The 16,512-nt window shown below is 34.2% G+C and overlaps 1 protein-coding gene across 2 annotated transcripts in view; it reads right to left on the bottom strand.

The window, feature by feature from the left end:
• Positions 1-16,512, bottom strand: part of LOC143223034 (serine/threonine-protein kinase mig-15-like) — a 134,513-nt gene that overhangs the window by 99,274 nt on the left and 18,727 nt on the right. Inside the window, exon 1 of one of the 2 annotated variants that reach the window (XM_076450419.1) lies at positions 9,209-9,289. The exons of the other annotated variant lie outside the window; for it this stretch is intronic. Coding sequence (XP_076306534.1) covers positions 9,209-9,274 — 66 coding nt within the window. The 5' untranslated portion in view covers positions 9,275-9,289. Of the gene's footprint in view, positions 1-9,208; positions 9,290-16,512 lie in introns of those variants that run through there. 2 annotated transcript variants of the gene reach the window in all.

Below are 16,512 nucleotides of genomic sequence, written 5' to 3'. Positions count from 1 at the left end.
AACTTATACACCAAGTAATATCAACCTTAAACTTTCACTTTTTGAACATTAATTTATTATATTGCTTATAAACTGGAGTAATACTGCTACATTAATCTGATGTCTAATAGTAATCTTCCCACTGAATGGTTCATACCGATCATTCTAATTTTTAACAACTAAATAATCTGTTAATTTATTTGTTCTAAACTGATTATTATTTTTAATTAATAAAACAGGATATTTTTTTCATGGATCTCAAGCTGTTATTTTCAAATAATAAGCTTTTCAACCATTCCTGATCAACCCAAGTAATTAAACAAATTTTAAAAACAGAACAAATTAGTTACACTTTATAAAAACAACTTGTATATACTAATATAGTGATATGTCCCTACATATGTAAGGTGTAGCACAATTGGTGAAATATTTAAAAATTGTACACTATTTTATAATGGAATTAGTTATAATATTAACCACACACACAAAATTACATTTCTCACAATAGGCAGGCAAGTTGTTTCATTAACTCAGTTGCTTCCTGTGTTTTATAATGGAAATAGTTATTGGTTTGTTTTCAATTTCATGCAAAGCTGCACCAGAGCTGTCTTCATTAGTCGTTCTTAATTTAGCAGTGATAGACTAGAGGGAAGCAAACTAGTCAACACCACACACTGTCAACTCTTGGACTACTCTCTTACCAATAAATATTTAAATTCATCATCACATTATAATGCCCCCCAGTTTGAAATGATGACCATGTGCAGTGATGGGGATTCAAACATGTGATTTTCAGACTGCAAGAGGAGTGCCTTAACCACCAAGTCATTCCAACCCAAAATTAGTTATAACCCTAACCACAAAAAATATTTCTTACAACAACTGGACAATGTTTTCGTCTTGGTAAATAAGGTGTTACCTGTGTTTTATAATGGAATTAATTATAACTTTAGCCACAAAAAAATACTATATTTAATTAATTCATCAGGCAGGCAATCTTAATTTGTTGTTCCAGTAAGACTAGAGCAGGCTTATCTACCCATTAAGCTTCAATTTATAATTTCAAACAAATTCAAATTTTACTTAATGAATTTTATCATATTTTATTTTTAACTGTGTAAAAATTTCCATGGTTCCAGTTTTAGTTCATCAGCATTCATGGAAACGAATGTTGGTTTCATGTATGGATTGTGTTATTAGTAAATGATCTAATATGTTTTACACCTTTTTAGGTTTAGAACAGTTTTACTGACCAAACTTTAAAGGCAATATATAGGAGAAACCGTACCTGTCCAAGTGATATGGAAAACACATGGTGAATGTATCGTTCGTGAATATAATACTGAAAATTTAACGCAGTAGATGGTTTTAAATTAGCACAATTAAATTTAGTGTAAAAGAATAAAGATACTGTGCCAGTAATCTTTTTAATTTCCTTTTAGTAATCATTTTATAAGCAAATATTAAAAAAAAATCCATTACAACGCTAGAAGAGTTGAATACTGCCAAAAAAGTTTTATATCTGTCTGAGCTTGTACGTTACTTATAAGGTTTTTAATACTATCTATTAATCATACTAAATACACGTGTTACTTATTTTGTTTTTTACAGTGCCCGGAAATATTGTTATGATCCCCCACACTTAGGATGGGACTGCTCACCAAATTAAACAATTTGTTATGTGATAACCAGAATAATTTTAAATACAGATGCATGGAGCTAAAAGCGTGAGCTTAATGGGGGTATAAAAGTAGCATGATCGTTAATGTGCGTCTGGTAGAGATACCTTTATCACATATTTGTTTCTTTCTTTGACTGTCTGTTCAAACATATGTCTATCCCAGGAAAGACAACACCAAGGGAAAACATCTGCTATTTGGAAAACATGAAGTTGCAAGCACTGATGGCAGAAAGAGATCGACTTCTAAAAACAGACTTAGTACACATTGTCATAACAACTATCCAGCCAAATAGTCAGCCATTTACACCTTTTTGAGCAATGAAAAATAAAGTTAAAATCCAAATACCAAGAAAACTGCTTATTTCGTGGTTTTGGTGATTATTAAAGCTTGATACAATTAACAACAGCATGTGATGTAATCTGATGATCTCTGACACTTTTACACGTGTGGAATTTACACAGTCAGCCATTTACACCTTTTTGAGCAATGAAAAATAAAGTTAAAATCCAAATACCAAGAAAACTGCTTATTTCGTGGTTTTGGTGATTATTAAAGCTTGATACAATTAACAACAGCATGTGATGTAATCTGATGATCTCTGACACTTTTACACGTGTGGAATTTACCGAAAAGATTCTAATAATTTGGTTTGTTTGACAATAAGAATAGTAACGCTTGGCTATCTGCTGCACCCACCGCAAGGAATCGAGCCCCATATTTTAGAGTTGTAATTCCTGAGCTTACCGCTGTTCCGCCTGAGAAGATCTAATAATTTGGCCATGCAGTGCATCTGATATTTCATACGTTTATACAGGTTCGCTCAGCAAATAAAAATGAGTTTTGACCATTTAGTAATTTCTTGAATTTGATCGGTTAGGAAACAAAATAAGCAATCAGTTTACAGGTGTAAAAATGTGTTTAAATTGTGGTTGTTGATCGGTTTAGAAACAACACTCGGGAAAGCGCACACACCTCCATCATGCAGCGTTGGTCATGTTTGGTCCTCAAAAAAGCACGAAAATGTGTCCATATGTCCGTCATTACCACTGTGAATGGACCACTTCTGGTAGAACAATGAGGATTAATATTATTCATATGGCCAAAAGTTTCATCAAAATGATCATTTTTGTCTGAGTTTAGAGAACAAATAAGGTGAAAAGTCGATCCCATGTTAACAGACAGGGATTTTTTTTCTCAAGACCTTGACCTTCCAAAAACTAATCAATTTTAGATTGAGACTTAGTCAAGATGTAAACCAATTTTCGTCCAAATCTGTTCAGCTGTTTTCGAAAAATTTTACTGACAAACACATATACACAGGGCTGAAAACATCACCTTTGGTGGCGGGAAAATCAGTTTAAAATTTTACAGTACAACCAAGTTCTTGTTTGATCGGTTAACAAATAAAACAAACGAAAAAATTAGTTAAAAGTGCAAATTCTGTGTTACGTGAAAGTAAAATTAAGCTAGGAACATTAGTTTGAGGGGCTTACACTAGAGCGGATACATCCGCCACGCAACGTTAATCATACTTAGCTCTCAAAAATTACGAAAATGTGTCGGTATGTCCGTCATTATAAACGGATATGGGCTGTTTGTAGCAGAACAATGAGGAATAAATATTCTGTATTTGTTTGTCATGTTTCATCAAACTTCGATCATTATTGACTGAGTTATAAGCCAAAACTAGTGTAAGATATCGGTCTTGATATTAATAGATACGGATTCTTTTTGGTGACCCTGGGCCCAGAAAAACTAATCATTTCTAAGCTGAGTCATGGTTCAAAGGTATATTCATTTTTAACGAAATTTATTCAGTCATTTTCGAAAAATCTTGGTGACAAACCCACACAGGGATAAAAACATAATTTCTGTCCAACTTTAATGGTGGAAGCTATTGTTTTTTTCACAGGTACATGCTGTCAAATATAAAAAATTGTTTATTAGGAGTATTATTATTAATTGATTTATTTTGTGTTTATAATTCATTGATACCGAGGCTACTGAACGTTATGTGCAATCCATTGATACATAGTGACTATAGGAATTTCTATAAAGACTAAGTGATGGATGTGTAAATAACGGCGACCAGACGAGGGGGGGGGAGAAAAGTCGCATGAAAGAGAATATCAGTCAGAAAAAAAGTTAGAGCTAACCGCCATGGGCGTTAAAGGCCTAACAGTTGATATGTTAGAGTGAGATTACCAATTTTGAAAGGTATAAGGAGAATAAGTTGTTTCGTTGCAGGATGTTCTAAAGTAAATGAACCAACCTGAGTGAACTTTTACAAAAGATAAACGATTATCGGAAGTACAAAGAAAGAGGAGGACCACTGTAAATTCAGTATACAACTGCAGTAACTCAGTGACAACAGAAGTGAACTATATACGGACACTATAGGATAAACAATAGAGGAAAATATTCGACTTTTCAACTGAATTCTAAAGCATTTGAATTGGTCTAAGTGAAATTGTAACAAGAACTATAGTGTTCAAGATACAACTACGAGTTCGATAGTGTAAATAAATTTTGTATATACGTTTAACTTGTTTAGAATATATATTATTTTAAAGACAAGTGGAATGCGTGCTGTTCATTTATTATCGAATTTAACATCAACAGGTCATAGACAACTGCTGCAGAAGAATCCTTGACACAACACACCCATATACTTATTTTAACATATAAAATAAAGAAAATAACTTTCTGATATTTAGCAAGTCACAGAGAGGATTATACAGTGGTAAATGGCAGTAGTAGAAAATAGGGATGACAGTGGAAATAAGTAGGTCTATGTATGCACATCTTTAGCAGTAGCTCAAATACTGTGTAGATTACAATAACGTTATATAACCATGACAACAGATTTTAACGGGGAGAAAGAGAAGAGCGAGAGTCTTGTATTAACAGACATTGAAATAACAGTCTGTTCAACAACAACAAGCTAGAGAATGAAAAGAAGAACAAAGACTAACAGAAGAAATGGAAAGAGAAAAACTTAAAGACGAAAAGGAGGGTAAGGAAAGATGGGAAACAGGAAGAGAATAACAAAATTGAGAAAAAAGGAAAGAGAGACCAAACGTAAAGAAAACAGTAGCACAAATTGAGATAGAAAAATCCACCCAACCGAAGGAAGAAGTAACCAAGAATGACAATGGAGTAAGGACTGGCCAGTCAACTCAAGATGCTGAAACTTGATGAATACAAAGATAATATGGATGCTTTCCTGGAGAGATATGAAAGATTCTACTAAAGTCAAAACTGGGTCAAAGACGATCGGACAGTCTGTCTCAGTCCACTTCTCACAGGTAAAGGCCTATAAGTATATCAGATGTCATAGACAGTACCAATTAAAACTGGCTATACCGAAACAATACGAACTTAACGAAAAGGTTTTCACTGGAAGTTCAGAGAAATCAAATCTGACAATAGAGAAAGTGTATTTCAGTTTCTGGCACGTCTACGGCAATATTTTACTAGATAGACTGACATGGTCAAGTGTGAAATAGTTTTGAGGGACTGGCAGATCTACTAATACACGAACAGTTCATGATTACGTGCTCAACTGGCATGACACTGTTTCTAAAGAAGAGAGAACTAAAAGATGTGGTCAAGTTGACAGAACAGTATATAAAAGCCCATGGAGAAAGTATAACTGGGAAGTCCAAAACTACCCTAAAATATGAAAACAGTGATGGGTGATTAGAAGCAAGAGTCTGCTACAGGTAACGGGACGTTAATAGACAGAAGTTAGAAAAGATACTATGTTTGTAATAAAATGGAGCACATTGCAATGAAGTGCAAGTCCACTGTGAGCGGGCAACAGTGGGAATCTCAAAATAAAGCAACTGAGGCTAGTTACAGGGATAGTGCCAGCAAGGAACAAAAAAAAAAAGAAAAAATGAGTGGCACCAAGAATATTATCACCAGAAGAAACAGAATAAAAAAAAAAAAACACGTCAAATTTACCATAAGAAGGAGATGCCAATTCTATAATCGATCAATGAACGACTAATGGTTGGCTCAAATTAGAAAATGGATCAACAATGTCGGAAGTACTTGGAGCGTGTGATAAATATAAAGAGATGATACTAAATCATACCATGCCAGTAAATGACGGATATGTTGAGGACCAGAAAGTAAGATTCTACGAGAAACTGGGTGCAGTAGTGAAAATCAGTCTAGTATCTGATAACCAGATGATGTATAAAGTACATCTGTGTGTATTAATCGATGGAACAGTGAGGAAGTTTCTTATAGAATAAATAAAGATGGATACTCCAAATTATGTAGGATACCTTGAAACCATGTGTATCAAGGAACCAATATACAACTTAGTGATAAGAAACATATCAGGTAGTAAACATGTGAATGAAGTGTGGAAGAAAGACCCTTCAACACAGAAATTTCGCGATAGTGCCCAAGAGTAAGTCGAAAACAAAGCAAAGAAAGATACTTTCAAAACAGAAGACGGAAAGGGGTACTGAACCAGACATATCAAAACAGTTTTACGAAGCAAGCCAAAACCAAAGACAGTCGGAAACACTTCTATAACGAGAAAGCCTAGGGTCGACGTTTCAAGGTCGGACAGAAAGTTTCAGTTCTGCTACCTCCAGCCAACAACAAACTCACCCGACAGTGGAAAGGACCTTTAAGGTAAGGAAACCCATCAAACAATCCACTAGCAACGAACCTTTCTCTACGTCAGTTGCGTCATATATTTACTAAAGAGTCCTCAAGGAGTTTTTATCATGCACATTCAAATGAGTCCCTAGTTCCATGCTCTTTGCTCAACTATGCTAATATAATATTACTGATAGCTATAAATATCTATGGTACATACCTCTTTCAGGGAGCTTAAGAATGTACAAAAATGATAAATCCCCCCTTTGATATATATATATATACACACACACACACACACACACACACACACACATGTATAAGTACAAAAACAGTACTGCGCAAAAGTGTTAAGAGCATAGTTTATAATTATTTTCATTATACGGCAACTGAATTAGCTAGGGTGAGAATACTTATTCTTTAGAATTCCCACATACTGCTATCAAAGGCACATCGTGAGTGTTCTGCTTAAATAAATATACCGATCAAATTTAGGGCCTGAAATAACTAAAAGGAGCTAGCATATGGTACCGGTATATGCTAGAATAAATCAATTTAATAGCAGTCCATAAAAAATCTTGATAAAAACAGTGTTCAACACTATATATATATTATTGTTCTCATGTCACGACTCAAAAAACATACAGAACTGTCAGTAAAGAAAGTTCGCATATCTTTACAGGACGGTAAGTGAACTCTCTGACAAACTGCTGCAGACTTGAAAATACTCAAACACCGTAAAATACACCCTGGATCATGAGACTAAGAAAATTAAATTTGAAAACAGCAAAGGAAGAGGAAGAAACATAAACTCAATGATACTGATGTTAAGTATCTTCGTTTATGCAGCCTTCGCGATAGAAGGAAGGCTGACATTGATTTTAAACATGAGATAAACAATCATTTACCAAATGACAGAAAAGTGGCCCGATCAAGAATCAAGAAGACTCAACAAGAGTGGAATATTTGGTCATGTAACTTTTACTTCGATCTCCAAATATTGTCAAGAGACTGGAATTTGCTAAAAAGTACAAAAACTGGATTTTTGATTATGAAGGGTGTTATGAACGGATGAATCCAAGTTTAAAATAGTTGATTCAAAGCATAGCTTGCACGTCCTGCAAAAGAAAAGATACTTACCTAAAGGTATAGATAGCACCAACCATGAAACACAGGGAAGGTTGTGTGGTAATCTGGGGTTGTTTTTTTTTCTGCTGAGGTAACAGGAGATATTTGTAAGATAGATGGAATAATGGACCAGTGCAAGTACCATCATATACTGATCCGTCATGGCATGCCCAGTGGTTTGTGAGTTATTGGTAAAGGATCCTACTACAAAGAAGATAATGAGCCCAAACACTCATCCAAGCTATGAATAAATTACTTAGCTGCGAAAAAGGCTCTTGGAGTCATTCTAATGATGCAATGGCCCCCACAGAGCCCCATTCTCAACCCAATTGAACAGATATCGGATTTGGCAGATCAAAAACTTGACAAATTAAAAGTTACTTCCAAATAAACTTTATGGGAATGTATTAGACAATGGGTGTAAACATGTTGCAACAATGCCTGGAAGACTGTATGGAGTTATTAAAGAATAAGGAACACACATAAAATATTAATTGTTTGCTGAATTCAAGCACTTCTGCTGAGTTTCTGCTATACTGATATAAAGGTTAATAAATTAATTAATTAATAATTAATTTGGACGTTTCGTCTGTGATTTACCTTTCATTGTTTTAACACTTTTGCACAGTACTATATATTATACAGGAGTAAGTGAATAAGTATACTCTTACAAACCGTTGATAAAACTTCTGTAACCAGATACTTATCGTATCGCGGCATCAATTTCTAGACACGTATGTGGCGGCTACTTTGAAGGAGATAACGTACCCATAGTTTTAACACACAACTACGGAAAATAAATGTCATTACGACACTGGCAGTTTTTAAATGTAATAAAAAATCCTATTCGCGCATTAGCGATCACAGAGATTAAATCAGACCAGTAAATATATAAATGAGCAAATCTTTGACTTTCATTTTTAAGCGCATAGTACGAGAAAACATTGGTTTGGTGAGAAGTACAAATAAAGTTTACCCAAATGTTTTAACTGTTCCTGTAAAAAAATTAGGTTTAATTTGGTTTCATGCATAACCAGCTATATAAAATGAAAATACACTGAAGAGTGGGTGTAAATCACTCTATTTGTAAGCCCATCGCTAGTACAGCGGTATGTCTCCGGATTTACAACGCTAAAATCAGGGGTTCGATTCCCCTCGGTGGGCTGAGCAGATAGCCCTTCGTGGTTTTGCTATACGAAAACACACAAAACGCACACTCTATTTGTAAAGTCAAATAATACTTTTTTCCGTTCAAAACAGCAGTGTATGAAAGTGACAGTCATCACCGATTTGTTAACGAATAACAAAGAAAATAGTCACGTTTTGTTTTTCATTCTTAATTTATAATTGTGTTTAGAGAGTTGCATAGTGCACTACATATTATTTGTTTGATATTTTTATATCAACTTCCCGAATGTTTACCTTAATTAAAACTGATATATAATTAATGTTGCACAGAGGTAGAAAAGAAACAAGCAACTGATATGTACTCAAGGACACCGACGCATCCAGTAAGATTTTAACATACCTTTATATTATTCGAATAAATTTTTTCAGGTTCACAGAGCTAAAATACACCATGGAATGTAATATAGTAATTATTGCTAGGATGAAATAATACTTTACAGTTTATACGCACAAAGACACGTTAAAGTAACATACACAACTGAGCAACATTAGTGACCTGCATATCGAATTACCAGTTCACACTATAGAATTCAGTGGAATATAAACGCCTCTATACGATTTGCTGGCCCCACAAGTCACTTGTATAAAAACCTGCGTTCTTTATTTACCATAGTTATGATCTTAGTGTATGTTGAAGTTTTCTCAGTTTCTTTGATCTTAGAGTATGTTGGCATTTTCCAGTTTCTTCCCTTCCTTTGATTTTAGACTATGTTGATGTTTTCCCATTTCCCCGATCTTGGATAATGCTGATGTTTTCCCATTTTCTCACTTCCTTGTTTCTTCCTGTTGTGGTGAATGAGTGTGACCATTTATAATTATACATTTCCAAGAAGAGTTAAAAAAAAAAAACTTTACAAGAGTACATCTGATGCGCAACAATATAAACATACTTCAAAACACAGTTTTATAATTTTATATTCTCCACCTAAAGTGTGACTCAGAAGAAACTGTTTACCGTACTTTTCTTATTCGGCCGTGATTTATGAAGTATTTATGTGTATTTCGCGTACATTGAAGAAACAAACTAGTAAATTTTCTTAAACACGAAATGATAGTTCAACGAACGATCTTCATTTATTTTTTCACAGAATGAGATAAACTATCATGTCACAACTACGTATGGCACACGCATATAGTTGTTACCCAATTTTGAACAACAGACTGGAAAAAAAAAATCCAAATAACAGTAAATAGCACCTGCCACCTGAAGTAGCTACTCTTAACCAAACAGTGGCATTGACTGTCTTTCTTATAACACACTCACTACTGAAATTATAAGATTTTTTGAGTGAGCAAGAAAACAAATGAACCACATCCAATGGCGACAATGCTCACCATCTGAGAAGAGAATGATACGTGATACGTTAACCACTATCTGCCCACTGGGGGTATTGAAACCCAATTTTTAGCATTATAAGCACTAAGATACAGAGGGGCATCACACAGGAACAACTTACACACGTAATCGATACATAAAGACAGCAATCATTACAAAAGAAACTGAAACGTTTCTTGACTCTGAATATTATTAGCCTGTAAAACTTGTTTCTTTACCTAGGAATATACAGGGTGTTCAGAAAGTCACTGTGCAGTTTTGTAAGAGCATTCATTCAGTCTATTTCAAGCCAGCAACTGATAGCAGTGTTTAGAAACAAAATAAGAAGGATCCAAGCCTGTATTGATGCCAACGGGAGTCACTTTCAACATTGTTTATAACTGTCATTCATATTTACCTCCTGTATTCTATATTGAAACATGTCTGTTAATAAATATACAAGTGTACAGTGACTTTTCGAACACCCTGTATTACACAATTAAGAACTGTACGCAAACTTAACTTATAAAAAAAAAAACAGTTGTAGTTCTACAAATTATATATAATACAATATATAGCAACACTTCGAAAAGTCGTTAAAAATACGTGAAAAGTTAAAAATGTTATTTAATAAAAAGCGTATCGTAAACAGTAAAAATAACTATATCAGTAAATTCTGCAATGAAAATTACATAATAATTAATTCGTTTCATTATTTTGTTATGCAAAATACACAACTTACGACTTTTCATTTACGTAGATGCCATGGTAGCAGCTCAAACTTTCCGCTAATTTATTTTGACCATTTCGGACATTTAGTTTTGTTGAAAACTGTGGAGTTAATATCAAAAACAAATATGACTGCTTTATTACCACTGATATATGTCACACAAGTTAAATCCAGTAGAAAACACCATTTGTTCTACGTGTGAGCTAAGTGCAAGTAGTATGTTGGATTTAACTTTCATATTTATAAGTAGGCAGTTTTAAGAAGTAATACACGCCATAAAGATATATTTTACTCATGTTATTTGAAAACATCTTTTATCCACATGTCTGTCCGAGAATATGAATTGAATATACAGGAGATAATAAATATTTACCAAAAACAGAATGTTTACGTACATACTGATTTCACAAATTTCCTTTCCCTTTAGCACTGCTTCCTCAAAATTATTAGCCTTAGAATTATCAATAATATGGGCCCTATCGAATGTACACACTCATTTTTTAAATCAGTTATATTCCAAATTAATTGTGGGTCCACAGCAATGTTATTTATAGAGCGAAACAAAAGAAATTTAAAATACAATAAACATTCCGATTAATCCTATTAATTAATGTTAGGGTTCCTTTACAAAGAAAAAAAGAATTACAATGACTGTTGTAACAAGCAAGAACATATTTGAAAATATGAAACAACACGTAGACCCCCATTGGTAGAGAATAGTATAAACACAAGCAGGTAATTTATAGGTTAATGGAATATTTACTGTATAAATTTCTTTACGTAGCTTTTTTTTTTTTCATTCTAGCTTCAAGCGGTTAAAATAAATACCAAACATAATATAACTGATTTAAGATAAAATATGTACGTTAATCACTTCCTTAAGGGCCCGACATGACAAGGTGGTTAAGGCACTCGACTCTTACTCGTCTTAGTGCACGTGTGAATGTTACATCAAACGCATTTTTATTTTTCGTTTTGATCATTAAAACGTCCAATGTGACAACTTTAATGCATTGGAGAAACGGAATACATTATACTTATAGAGAGGTAGTGCATCATGTGTAATCTCGCACTGAAAATTACCTTAAGTAACTGAAGAAAGTCGTTTTAGATACTTTGCTGTTTGGGAAATGAATAATTAAGATGTGCGTATTTTACGGGGGGACTTATTTGTTAATAAAAATTCAAAGCATATCGCATACTGTCTATCATACGACCACTATTCAAATTGTCGTACAGTTTTAGTTCATTTTACATAATTGTAAAAAACTAAAACTACGTAGAAATTCCCTGGTAGGGAGCTTTGTGCTAAACCAAACCGACAACAACGGTACGCAGAGGGCAGTGTTTGTTTGCTTTTTAATTTCGCGCAAAGCTACACGAGGACTATCTGCGCTAGCCGTCCCTAATTTAGCAGTGTAAGACTAGAGGGAAAGTAGCTAGTCATCACCACCCATCGCCAACTCTTGGGCTACTCTTTTACCAACGAATAGTGGGATTGACGGAAACTTTATAATGCCCCCACAGCTGAAAAGGCGAGCATGTTTGGTGTGATGGGGATTCGAACCCGCGACCCTCGGAGTACGAATCGAGTGCCTTAACCACCTGGCCATGCCGGGTCAGAGAGCAGTGTCTGAGTAAACAAAGTAGTAGAAAAAGTTTAAAGAACTTCGAGTCTGGGGTCTTGTGATGAACAAAGACGTCATAAGTGAGTAGAGACAGTTAAACAAAAGATTCCATCAGTTTAAATATGGATTGTGGCTTGGATCTCTTCTATGTGTGTGTTTGTGTAAAGGAAGAAAAATTGTTTATGTTTTTCTTTCAGCCTAATTTAGTACACTATCGATATAATGTAAAATAACCATATGTTCTAGGCTTGCGATACAAGTCTGTTTGAATATCAGTTAGTTACATATTTGTGCGAGTTGTAAAGTTAATTATTAAATAGATATTGTATCAGTAACCTAATTCGTATTTATTCTGCATGCGAAAAAAGTATTGGTAAAAGAAAACAGGGTGTAATTTATGTTTAGTGTAAATGTTGACAACGAAAATGAAAAAATTAAAGGTTTAGTGCACAAATTTATATTAAAATTGGCGATAAAACATATTTACAATGGTATGTAGCTTCGAAAAAATAAAAGACTGACGTTTGTTTTGAAATTCGTGCAAAGGTACACAAGAGCTATCTGCGCTACATTGACATATGAAGTTAAACTTTTTTGTCCGGTGATTCACCAGACTGTAGATAAGTTTGCTAAAATTGTGATAAAACGTTTATCTTTGGTCCCTACTTCATGTAGTACATTTCAGAGAGAAAAACACTCTCAAAGGGAAAACATGTCTTCGGCATTAAGCAGAATTTGAGGTAACACGGTTGGGGAAACTGAAATGCATACCTGTAAACACAGAATAATTGTCGAGCATGTGCTGTGCTTGTGAATCTCTTCACTAAAGCGAAACTGAACTTCACGCTGAAAGCCTACGAATTATATGAGCATATCCTTGTAGCCAGGCGTATAATGTGCAGTGTCACGACTGTTAATATGTTTACAGCCAGGACATTCAATTTTCTGCCGTTTGAAAGTTTAAAATATTTTGACAATTGTCGTAACTTGTATGTCAGAAATTACTGATTTAGTTATTTTTCCTGTTTATGATAAACCTCTCGTGCTAGTCGGCGCCTTTACATTCATTACTTACTGATACATGCGTTGTTTTTTTTTCAAGTCTAGACCCTTCTTTTATAAATACATGAAGTCGCAATTCTAAAACTAATAGTGTTATAATGTCATGTAGATTTCTAAACGACTTCTACGAATAAACACATAGAGCATAGTGCAAATAAGGAACTATTACAAAACTTTCAGTATACAGGGTAACCGAAAAGTATAAAATCATAGACACTTCAACGAATTTTGCAAATGTGTTCCGCATGCTGTCCTTGCAATTCGAAACAAGTTTTGGATTAACTGGATCTTCTCATGTTTAGACGTCACTATAATCAATCATGTATTTGACACTAAAAACAACAACAGCTGCAAATCACTTATGGTTCCAGATTTTTAATACATCTTGTGTAAAGTAATTATTTGTATTTCACAAAATGTTAGTGTCTTCTGTTGTTGTTTTCGCAAGAAAGTTGTTGTAAATAAGTCGAAAAGTCTGTCAGTTTGATTTTATTACTCATTAGTATCTCTACCAACCTACCCCTGAATAGAAATTATTTTAGGAAGAATAAGATTAATCTACGAGACTTTGGGCATGGTCAACTACATTAGTTAAGAAGGGTTTGGCCACCTGAGTCCAAAATTATAATTATATCTCGAATCGACCAAGAGATGACGAAGTTGTAAGCTAAAAGCTTGTGCTTCAAAAAACAAAACAACAACAAACAAACCAAGAACCGTTCTATTAGCCGAAATGACTTAGCTAAAGTGAAATACGACTGAGTATATTCACAACGAAACAGACTTATGAATATTGAAATGGCCCGGGACAGCCAGGTGGTTAAGGCACTCGACTCGTAATCCGAAGGTTGCGGGTTCGAATCCCCGTCACACCAAACATGCTCGCCCTTTCAGCTGTGGGGGCATTATAAAGTTTCAATCAATCCCACTATTCGTTAGTAAAAGAGTATCCTAAGATTTGGCTGTGGGTGGTGATGACTAGCTGCTTTCCCTCTAGACTGCTAAATTATGGGGCGGCTAACGCAGATAATCCTCATATAGCTTCGCGCGAAATTCAAAACAAACAAAAGTTGAAACCCTTGTTAAGCCTACATTGGAAAGTAAGCGAATGTGACAGTTGTACGGGAATGCAGGATTCACGGTGTTACACACAGTATACCAGTAGAGCGAGGAAGCTTTCTGTATTCCGTCCACAAGTACTGCGTTTTTATATTTACCAAAGTAGTGAGTCTGTGTGAGCAAACTTTCGTTAAGTTTCCTAACAGTGACGATATCAGCTACAAGTTTTGTCACAGTTGTAATGAACGTTTTTATATTTTAATTTTGATTGTCGGCGTATGCGTCACTTTAACTTGTTTACGTGAATACAAACTATAAAACATTATTTCATCCTGGTGATATATCAACATATGTTTACCACCCCTCACTAGTCACACCAATATCCTAATTCAACATAAACCTCTCATGCCAGTCGGCGCCTTCACATACATTACTTACTGATATGTCGTGTATCCACTAGGTTATCTGAGCACATTTCAAAAGTAATGATAATGTATTAAGGACAATATTTCTCTTTACAGAGACAACTGTAAGAAAATAACGACCGAACTGTTATTTCGAGCCACAAAAAGCATGATGAAATAAATTTCAATCTTGATATTCCTACAACTATGCAAACGCTCTACTCTCACTACATCTTATTTGTGTGTATAAATAAACAACATTGCATAGCAAAGAAAGTTATTCTTCTATTTCCAAAAAGGTTTCTTCCCCTGGAGCCCCAGTATTGATTTCAATACACCAAAGATAACATATCTGGATTTAGTTACGGTAAGAACATCTAATTATATATTTTTTGTTCTTTTTTACATATGTAAAGAACTGGTTTACTCCTAATTAATACAAGGAAACCAACGCTTATGTTTAGTAACAAAGTATGAAATCTCCAAGTAACTCAAAACAACAGCCGAATATTTCATGATATTATTGTCAACAGTTATGAAGCCAGCAACAAAACTGCTGACCTGTGTTAATTTAAGTCGAACCTTTACGATTTAAAGTTTGCACACACTTTTTGGCATACTTGTATAGCTGATTTCAGGGAAATATTTGTTACAAAGCACATGACGTACAACTTGCAGGCACTGTTGAAGAAACAACTGTCAAACTTCGAATTATTATATAATGATAATACTTAAATACTGAAGTGTGCATAATATCGGTCTTAGGAACGTCTGAGTAGGCGAACAAATACCGTAAGAATGTTGTTACCGTAAAAATATATAATCCATAATTTTATTACTAGTTTTTGTAGATCAATTTTTACTTTTTAGGGTAAACTGAGAAGCGTTGACATTTTTTGGCGGTTTAAGGTCACAGTAAACGTACAGAAATGACAACAAACTTCTCAAACCATAGTTATTAAGTTCACACATACAATAAATTAATTTTCGTTAAAATTGAGGATTTTGTCGGGAACTTGTGCCTCAAGAGCTATAAACTGAAAATAATTTTAACTTAAGCTATATATTCAACGTCAAATCTTGTATAAAGTCCCAATTAATATACATTTTGTTTACAATAGAAGACAACCAAAATGTCCTAAATACTTGAAGTTATGTGGTTTTTATGTCACTGTTCTATCCGAAGTTCAAGGTTTCGTAACTTTGACCTATGTATCGTCTGCTCAGGATACCAGCAACTGCTAAATATAACGTGTTACCTACCTACAAGGCAGTGAGTGTACGAAAAAATATTTAAGAATATATTAGTTTGTTATAACTAAAAAACAAGCAGAAACAAATATTTTAGTTAGAGGTTTGAATTTGCTGTTTTTAACGTAGTCTTTCCTTGTGATTTTACTTATTTTACTATTTAACTTCTTTAAAATGTATTTATTTTCACTAATATATATACACACACACACACACACACACACACATACATAATATGTCACATTCACTGACAATTACTGTTTGCCTTGTTTGTTGTTTTAAATTTCGCACAAAGCTACACGAGGGCTATGTGCGCTAGCCATCTCTAATTTAGTAGTGTAAAACTAGAGGAAAGGCAGTTAGTCATTACAACCTGCTGTCAAATGTTGGGCTACTCTTTTTACTAGAGAATAGAGGATTGACCGTTACATAATAACGCTCCCACGGCTGAAAAAACTAGCAT

Source organism: Tachypleus tridentatus, chromosome 1 (genome assembly GCF_004210375.1).
Source record: "Tachypleus tridentatus isolate NWPU-2018 chromosome 1, ASM421037v1, whole genome shotgun sequence".
Classification (NCBI taxonomy): domain Eukaryota; kingdom Metazoa; phylum Arthropoda; class Merostomata; order Xiphosura; family Limulidae; genus Tachypleus; species Tachypleus tridentatus.
This window is presented reverse-complemented; position numbering and strand designations above follow the sequence as displayed.